The following is a 9,663-nucleotide window of genomic DNA, read 5'->3' as shown; positions in this document are numbered from 1 at the left end:
TGTGGGGAAAGTGAAGGGGTGTGAATACTTTCTGGATGCACTGTATACATATATATATAGATGAGTACATAGGTTGGGTGGGTGGGTTGTCGGGGGGGGGGATAGATTTCCTAGCTGTGCCCCTGAAGATTTTGTTGCCCTGCTTACACCACCCACCACCATGTTCTCCTCTTCCAACTGGCCTCCAATGCTGCCTCACCTCCGCCCCCCTCAAACATGTTTGCACCCTTTGCTGTAGAAATTCTAGTTATATGGAAGCACAAAGGCATTCATCTCCTGTCACACTGGATACATCAATAAAACTCACATCATCATCATAATAACTTCTTTTGCCACACTGGGTTAAAAGAAAACAGATAAGTCATAAGATGTTAGTGATAGGTTTTTATTTTTGGACTAGTAACAATAAATACTGGGAAAAAAATACAGTTTGAGAGAGGAGCGCATACGGTCACTTCCTCCTCCGTATCACTGTAACCAAACATCATGCACGTGTACAGTCACATGACCCTTCATAGACCTGATCAGAAGTCTCAGGAGTCAAGTCTGTCAGCTGTTGCATTCTGGGGTTCTAACTCCCCCAGCTGTAAGTGACCATCATGGGTAAGGAAAGGTCACAGGGGTCAAAAACAACTCGTTATTTGCTGCCTCCTGACACAGACCTCAGGTCGCAGAATGGCAACGCTGTCACATCTATGCAGTTTTACAACCAGGTGGATGGGAACTGACACAAGATTGAGAGCTGTAAATTACATCTCTTTACAACTAAGTCAGGAGACCCAGTTCAAAAATCAATTTAAGTCCAACCAAAACGGGGCTCCTTCTACTCATTCACATTCTACATGGTAGCAGAGAACAGCAGTAATTTTCTGAGATATGCATTTCAGGTCCAGCGGGGAAAATGTAAATGTGGCACAATAATAATACCGTAACCTTCCCATCGTGTTCAACTCAAATCAAAATTACTCAAGGCTGAAGCTTATGGAACATTGCATGTTGGTGGCAGCCATATTAAAGATATTATGAACTATATTCATTAGTTTCACAGCATATCAATATTTCAGGAATGTTGGAAAATATTTACTTTGATGAAGAAAAAGACAATATTAATTTGTTAAATAGCTAAACCCTTTGCAATTACATACATTTTTTTCTCTCCAACAGCAATGTCAACAATTCTTTTGTTTCCATAAAGAGCCATTACCACTGCCCAGAAGACATCTATGGGTAAACAACATGAACTGTAGATCTTCAATCAGTCATGCAAAAAGTCTCACACAGCGAAAAACAATATTAGCCATAATAACAATATTCCCAGATATAGACTTTCATTTTGTAGAGAGAAGCTGAAGTCTTACTCTGGCCATATCAGTAACCAAACACTCGACAGGTTTCTACTTTTAGTTCAACCTCTACGATTCAGTATGACACATTTAAGATAAAGTTCATTTTTTTCTCAACTCACTCTGTGAGTCTGCCTCAGCAGACAAGGTCACAAAATACCATACAAATAAAAAAAAGTTTTCAAGAAACGATAATGCGATAACGCGATCATACCTCATCATGAAATAGTAAACAAATTATGACACCAGAATAAAGAAAGGAGTCCAATTCAAAGACGATTACGAGTGGATATCAATACTTCCCACTGCTAATAGGTTAAGTGTATTAACACAGCTGTAAAATGTGAGTGTACAGTAGCTATATACAAGTGAGAGAGAGAGAGAGAGAGAGAGAGAGAGAGAGAGACACACAGAGAGAGGCAGAGAGAGATAGAGAGGAGCCATACATCTGCATCATCAGAGTCTTGCTTTGGGGTTTGGCATGGGACAGGACAGTCGATGCACATACACAGGCCTGCAAAAGCATTAAATGCAGAAGCCATGGGTCTCTGCATGAATATGTAAAGATGCATCAGTGTCCACAGTTACCAAGAGCTCTTTAGCAGACGAGCAGGGTTGGGTTGTATCATAATAACAACAGCTACAAGTGGTTGTGTCTAGGCACTAATCATCAGACATGGCAACCAAGCTAGAACCTCATGCTAGACTGGGGAAGCAGGTTCATTTCCAGTTGTTTCGCAGTTGCAGGTATATGTGATAAATGTCTATAATAATATTGTACCACAATTAAGAAAAATAAGAGAAACAGAATAAAAAGAACGTCAGTAACATAATGACAGGTCATTTAGAACATCATAATCGTAGAGCACAAGCATACAGCACAGTTTCCATGGGAGCATATCATGTGAAATCCATCTAAGTGCTTGGATAGTTTGGGGTGTATCTGTTGATTGCATGATATGACAAATGGGTTCAGGGAAGGTGGGTCATTAATGAATAAGGTGCATTTGGGAGGTAAGGGGATGTAACAATACAGAACAGATAGAAATATGTTGTGTAAAAGCTATATTGGAAAACACAAAAATCAGTGCTCATTTTACACAACCAATCCCTATCTGCACATTCTGACGTGCTGAGTCTGATTCAAGGCTCTGTTTAAATTTGGGAGTGGGACACTTCTAGCCCTCCCTGGCAGTAACACGTGGCTCGGCCAATGAGCTGTGGATAATGCTACTGATTGACTCCACTCCCTCTCCTTCTAGGAAGGTGCGATGGTCTCCCTCGATGACGTGGACTGACACCTTGCCATCACACACCTGCACAAAGAAGATAGGCAATCTGGTTAAGAGGCTAATGTACTTCAGTGTGCATACAGCCACATACATTGTGTACTGCCTATGTGCCAAATCTACCTAAAGTGAGTGATTTTTCTCTGGGAGTGAGTAAGAGTGTGCATGCATCTCACCTCACTGAGCTTGTAGTCGGCTCCCAGGTTGTCTCCATAGTCACTGCTTGTTTTGGCACGCAGCAGTGTCACATTGCCATGGTATTTGGTTGCTGGGAGGTAGCCATCGGCGGCCTTCAGCTTGTAGTAGAAGGTGGTGGCGGCAAAGCGCAAGAAGTCCCGGCTGATGTTCTTGTGGCTAGAGAGGATAAGGTCCACAGCCACATTGACACGAGCCTCCAAGTCAGAGAGAGGCAGCAGGGTCTCAATCAGCTGAAAGGAAGGAGTGGATTGGACAGAGGGTGAGAGGGGTGAACCACAGACGAATGAAGCAGAAGGTCAACAACCCAAGAGATGATAACAGATAATGGGAGATGTTGCAAGGGAGGGATCAGAGGGGGAGAGAGAAAATGATCAAGTGAAGAGGGGCATAGAGGTAGAAAAATTAATATTCCCAGTACGTGTTTTTGTGTGTATAAATGTTTACCTTGTTGTACTCAATCCCAGTGAACTGCTGGATGAAGGCACAAAGAGCTTCAGTCTCAGCCTCAGACTCTTTACCTGGGGTCAGCTTGGCCCTGTAACTCTGTAAAGGGGACATCACACCATACAGTGGCTTAAACAGCTTAAACCGACAGTGGCTTAAACATAACATATCGCATTGAAATCACATAAAAGTGGAATATGTACAGTCTGGCCTTAAGAGGGCATAAATTGCAATATAACTACTCACAAGTCATTGTATTTGTGTATGGCTACTTAACAGCCTTGTGTGTGAGAATATGTGCACACATTCACACGGTCATACTGTCAAATCACCTGTGTGTAGGCAGCAACATAGGAATGTGATCCATCAAAGAGGAAGAGATACTCCACCGGCCACTTCTTGGTCTGTAGCTGGGAACACATCTCAAATGCCACGCAGGCTCCAAAGGAGTAGCCAGCAATCCGGTATGGCCCCTCTGGCTGCACCTGCCTTATACAATCCACGTAGTAGGCTGCCAAGGAGTGGATGCTGTCCAGGGGAGCAGCTGGGTTGGAGAGGAAGATAAAAAAAAAAGAAAAAAAGAATTGGCTTAAGATTTTTTTTTAAAAAACCATTTAATACACTAAAGTTATGAATTGTGAAACGGCATATATTTGAGAAAATAAAACTAGGTGAGCTATTCTTATGATTTTTGACGAAAATAGAAAAATCCTGTGTATGTGTGTGTATTTGGGTGTGTTACGCTTCTGTTGGTTAATGTGTATGCAGAATACCTTTGGTACACTGCAGACCGTAGCAGGGCACACTGAGCTTAGAGGTGAGAGTCTTGAATGCGGCAATGGAGCCCTCTATGGGGTGGACCAAGAACAGTGGCCTCTCTTGGCTCTGTACCTCATTGAGCCGTCTCACCGTGGGGCTGTCAGGGTTGACCAGTAGCAGGTTCAGATCAGATTCCAGCAGTGAGCGGATCCCACCCTTCTTCGGTGATGACTGACCAGACTCTGGAAGGGTGGAGGGAGTGATATGTTTTTACCACAGCACACAGATGCAGGAGCACTGTACAAACACTTACCAATAGCTAAAAACTCCCTTCGTACTCACCAAGTATGTGTATTTAAGATTGTCTGTAGAGTCGTGTGATATGATACCTTCTGAGCCTCCTGGCTTGCTGTTGGACAGCTCTCGGAGCTTATTGATGGTGAGCTGTCGGATCTCTCTCATTGCCATGACAATGTCATAGTCACGCTCAAGTGTCTGGCGCACCTCCACGCCCATCAGGGAGTCCAGACCCAGGTCAGCGAGGGATGCGTCAGCATTCAAGCTGCTCACGTCTCTCACCCCTGACAATGAGTGATATGTTGAAACATTAATGAGCCTGGCCCGATTTTATATTGGTTGATGAATACATAAAGATGTGGGCAAGTCAGAATCTACTCTGAGATGTGGGATGAAATACAGTATAAAGCACAACAAAAGCTCAGCTGCTTGCTTATGACTTTGATTAACTCTAATACGGAAATTAATACAGAGATGTCAAATGAATAAACCATAAATGCCGATTTGAACAGAACAGCCCCCCCCCCCCCCCCCAACACCACACACACACACACACACACACACACTAATAGCAGAAACATTAAGGTAGTTTTACTTGTAGTGGGCTTTTCACACAGCGTGTCTTTCTCACTGGTATATGGCATCATCTCACTGTCAATACCAGTATTTTGTAATTGTAAAATAAATGTGCATATTATTGCACCAGAGCTGACATTTGGAAACCAGGTTAACAAAAAAAAAGGGTATGTGGCAACACACTCCACATGCTGATAATTAATTCACCAGTGTAAAAGAGGCGTTTCAAAACTTTGAGAGCCATTATTTAACATGAGATGCACAATAACAAAGGCAAATTACCCCCTCTAGTGTTGAAAGGCAGTAATACCAGTTAACGATGCTATTAACAGGTAGTAACATCAGCCTCATAAATCAAGTGGTACCACCATGACAAGTCCAATAAATAGTGAGTGGTTCTGTTTAAGCAGGTAGATATGATTACCGTATTGCTGTATAGTGCTCTGCGATGTCAGTTGGTTACATTCAAATTTACCTGCTAATTGCTGAGTATCTTGTAAGTCACTATGGGTAAAAATCTCTGCTTAAAGAGTAAGGGTAAACATGCACAGAATCTCACCCAAGATGTGCGCTACAGCTTCCACCAGGTCCCTCTGTCCTCCACCCTCGCTCTTCACCACAGTTCTCTCTGCTAGCACGAAGCTGGACATCACAGGGCACCGCTGGCAGAGGAAGCGGTCCAGCACCTCTAGGCAGGAGGCGATGCGCTGTGGCAGCGTGCCACCAATCACTGCATCATTACCTCCCATCGTCTCCAGAACCACGCCCACATCGCCGATCGCACCCCACTGGATGGCCAGGCCGGGCAGGCCATCATGTCGGCGTTTCTCACAAATGCGCTCCATGGTGGAGTTGGCATAGCCATAGTTGCTCTGGCCTGCATTACCACGGCCACAGCTGACGGAGGAGAAGGCCACGAAGTAGCTGAGGTCTGGACATAATTTCCTGGTCACTCTGTAGAAAGCAGGAGTTAAATATAAATATGTGATAAAGCCAAGATCACACACACCATTAATTAATTATTGTGAATCAAATCAAAACTGGGGATTATCTGTCTTTTAATCAGGATGCATGAAGACAGCATTGATTGTGACGTAGGGCACTGCAGTAGAAACAGATAACCAGCCATATATCAACTATCTTTCATCACAAAGTCATCAAGCACTCTGTTTTAGCTGATAGACAAAAAGATAATTGCTGAAACTTATTACAAATGAACTAGGAACATTAGACTTGTGTGCGTGCGTGTGCGCACTAGGGCCTGTCGTAACTACCTTACTCCACTGACATGTACAGAGTAACCAGTGTATTTAAGTATTATTTTGAACATTAGACTTGACATTAGACATCAGAACATTAGATGTGTGTGTGTGTGTGTGTGTGTGTAAGTGCTTTACTTGTCCAGATGTATGGTGCCATCATATTTGGGTTTGTTGACCTCGATGAAGAGCTGAGGAGTCAGGTTTTCTAGCATGCCGTCTTTCAATACCTGAGCAAAAAACAGATGGACAAGTTCTAGATTAAAACAGGAAGCTGAAGCACAGATTTGGACGTGACTCAAGAGGAGTTGTTTGAGGGAGCATCAGTAAGCCAATGCCTGTTCTTCACTATGAGCATGAGCTTCTGAGATGCAAGATGTACAAGGTGCATTATAAGGCTGGCAGCTTCAAATTCCCCATAATCACTTTGAAATGAGTCCTCAAGGGTATTATGGTTTCTATAAAATATTTACAACTAAATGCATATTATCTGAAATGTTGTCTTCAAAGTATTCCACAAAACAGCATACTGAAAAACAGAAGAAATATGTTGCTAACTAGGTCCCTTGTCACCGCACAAGTTGGCATAGCAACCAATAAAAGATGCATACATCTAGCACAATTAGAAATAGTCTTTGACCAATCAGATTACTTGGCTGTAACTATATGTTGCCTTAAAGTGTATGACATTGATGAACTGAAGTGACAGGTGCCGAGTTACCATGGCAAGCTGGAAGACTCCGCCCACAGGACCCAGCCTGCTGGCCTCACAGATGAGTCGCTCTGCCCCCTCCATTGTGCTGACATCACTGGTGGACACCAGAACCTGCACACCCTGACTCTGCCACTCACGTACACGCTTCGTCTGGTAACCTGGTAACAAGCAAAAAAATAAAATAAAAAGCATTATGAGAAAAGAACACAAACAATTTAGGATGGAACAATCATGCCCTTAATAGCTTAAATTGCAATTGATATATAGCCCTAAACTGAGAATCACCAAAGGCTTTGTGACATGTCAGTATCCCTCACCATTCCTGATGCCTGATCTGGACGTAAGCACCAGTTTGCGGGCTCCCCTCTCGGTCAGCCAGTTGGCAAGTTCAAGACCAAAGCCTCCCAGGCCCCCAGTGATGATGTAAGAGTGGGAGGCGGGGCAGAAGGTACGACAAATAGCCCGGAGAGACATGGAGGATGTTGTTCCCTTCTCCTCAGAGCGAACCTGTAAGACGAGAGGGACAAGGAAGAGATTACTTGAGAATACTTCAGTGCTGAGAAAAGCCACGCTGTAGTAGCTGAATTCAAAGCAACAGCAGTTCAAACAGTGTCAGCAGATTTCTTGGAGGCAACCTAAAAATGAAATTTAAGAGGTGAACTGACCTGCAGCAGGACCTTGCCGATGTGTTTGCCCTGGGCCATATATCGGAAGGCATCCTCCACTTGGCCTCTCTCAAACACTGTGGTTTTCAGGGGCTGGACTACACCTCCCTTGATGCCCTCCTTCAGCAGCTGGGACACTTCTTCCCACTCCCGGTTGCCCTCCTCAAACAGGGCGTCCAGCAGGATGCCATGGAACGCCACGTTCTTCAGGAACAAGGCCATGCCTGGTGAAAACAGAGATCTGCTCTGAAGCTCATCAGTTCCAAAATACAATGGGCCTCATTCATCAATCGGTCATACATACAAATTTGTTCTTACAACACCCATGGAATCTTTTAGCTGTCAAGATTGTCTAACAGTCAAAAGCAAAGCCTGATGGTTATTTGTGATTCCTTCCCCCTAACATCTATTGTCTACCTCTTACAACAAGCAATCACTCAGGCTTGCAAACACATCAGTGTTAGCCAATTGGTGTCTAAATGCAGGGGTTACCCAGGTAACCCCTGAGTTTAGACTGGTCTCCGAGAGAAACTTCAGGGCTAAAAAAATTCCATGGTTGTGTAAGAACAAATGTGTATGTACAAAAGATTGATAAATAAGGCCAAATGCTATCAAAGATGTGCTCACAAAAAATCCTAAGATACAGGACAGAATTAAGGAATTTGTTTAATTCAAATTCATTCATTTAAAATTCATGAAGCCGAGGCGATGAGTGTTATATACCAAACTAACTCTGTGCTGGAACGAACTTGGAGCAGTATCTTACTCACCCAATGGTGAGTTGTTGGACAGGTCGTATTTGCCGATCTCAAGGAATCGTCCATGTCTGGCCAGGCAGCGAAGACTGGCCTGCAGCTTCTCCTCAGCCAGAGAGTTCAGCACCAGGTCCACACCTGAGACACACGCGCACACACACAGAAGATGAAACAGTAGACAGTTCAATATTGATGTGCAATATTGCAATGTGGAAGGGATAATGAAAGGTTTTATTTGATGCATTCAACCACTTCAGGAAGATTTTCTACGTGAAACTCACCATCAATATTTCAAAAATACCATTAATTTTGTCCTCAAAGACATAAACACTCTGCAAGCTAATTTCTAAATGGTTAGAATTGCCTAATAACAGAATTAGAACATCAGCGTGTTCCAAATTCGGTTTGCATGTGAAACCTCACTCTGGGGAATGGTACACAAACTGTGAAATCATATCCTACGTATTAAAAGATATACTGTGCTCTTCTCATTTATTTTGAATGAGTGTTGAGATGTGGAAGAGTCAAAACGTACCTCTGTGTGTGTGTGTGTGTGTGTATGTGTCCTACCTTTGCCTTGTGTATATAGCAAGACGTGTTGTTCGAAGGAAGCATCTCTGGAGTTGGCAAAGGACTCCGCTGTGAGCTGAGGGAACCTCTCCTGCAGATAGGCTCGCTTCTCTGCTGAGCCTGGTCATGACACAAAGAGACACATCCACAAAGGTTACACCAATGGGTATGTGGAACAAGAGGCTGTATGGGTCTCCACAGTGGCATGTGTAAAAGAAGTAAAGTGTGAGTACTAACCAACTGTAGTGAAGACCTTGCATTTCTTGCTGAGTGCTATGGCAATGGCAGCCTGGCCGACGCCACCGGACCCTGAATGGATGAGGACACTCTCTCCTGGGCGAAGCCTGCCACGCACCACCAGGGAGTAGTAGGCTGTGGCATAAACCACTGGCACAGAGGCTGCCTGCTCCAGAGTCCTGGCAAGGTCAGGAGAAATATAATTGTTTATCCCAACAATAATGAACATGTAGCTGGAGGTGCAATTATAGTTAATGTGTATGTGCTAGCTCCTGCCACCCCCAACTACTATAACTTACCAGCCGGAGGGCACATCCCAGAGGAAGCGCTTATCTGCATCCACACAGGTGGCCAGGCCCTTGGCAGGCAAAAGACCCATCACACGACGACCACTAGGGTCACAACCTGAGAACTCCATACCCAGCATGCACTGCTGCAGAGCTATGTCTCCTATGAGGTGAAAGAGGGATATGTCTCTAATCTTTTTGTGGGCATGTATGAGAGATAGCATAGATTAATCTTTTTCCTTTTAATCAACTTGGTTTAGGCATATGCC

The 9,663-nt window shown here is 43.9% G+C and overlaps 1 protein-coding gene across 1 annotated transcript in view; it reads right to left on the bottom strand.

Annotated features, from left to right (window-relative positions):
* Positions 1-376: 376 nt before the first annotated feature.
* The window catches only part of fasn (fatty acid synthase), a 37,490-nt gene continuing 28,203 nt past the window's right edge, over positions 377-9,663 (bottom strand). Inside the window, exons 28-42 of the mRNA XM_056296937.1 lie at positions 9,407-9,557; positions 9,108-9,286; positions 8,871-8,990; positions 8,316-8,438; positions 7,546-7,769; positions 7,198-7,387; positions 6,887-7,038; positions 6,304-6,395; positions 5,466-5,860; positions 4,423-4,614; positions 4,048-4,275; positions 3,607-3,818; positions 3,275-3,373; positions 2,809-3,060; positions 377-2,659 (exon numbers count right to left, since the gene is read on the bottom strand). Coding sequence (XP_056152912.1) covers positions 2,522-2,659; positions 2,809-3,060; positions 3,275-3,373; positions 3,607-3,818; positions 4,048-4,275; positions 4,423-4,614; positions 5,466-5,860; positions 6,304-6,395; positions 6,887-7,038; positions 7,198-7,387; positions 7,546-7,769; positions 8,316-8,438; positions 8,871-8,990; positions 9,108-9,286; positions 9,407-9,557 — 2,747 coding nt within the window. The 3' untranslated portion in view covers positions 377-2,521. The remainder of the gene's footprint in view (positions 2,660-2,808; positions 3,061-3,274; positions 3,374-3,606; positions 3,819-4,047; positions 4,276-4,422; positions 4,615-5,465; positions 5,861-6,303; positions 6,396-6,886; positions 7,039-7,197; positions 7,388-7,545; positions 7,770-8,315; positions 8,439-8,870; positions 8,991-9,107; positions 9,287-9,406; positions 9,558-9,663) is intronic.

This window comes from Lampris incognitus, chromosome 17 (genome assembly GCF_029633865.1).
Source record: "Lampris incognitus isolate fLamInc1 chromosome 17, fLamInc1.hap2, whole genome shotgun sequence".
Lineage (NCBI taxonomy): Eukaryota > Metazoa > Chordata > Actinopteri > Lampriformes > Lampridae > Lampris > Lampris incognitus.
This window is presented reverse-complemented; position numbering and strand designations above follow the sequence as displayed.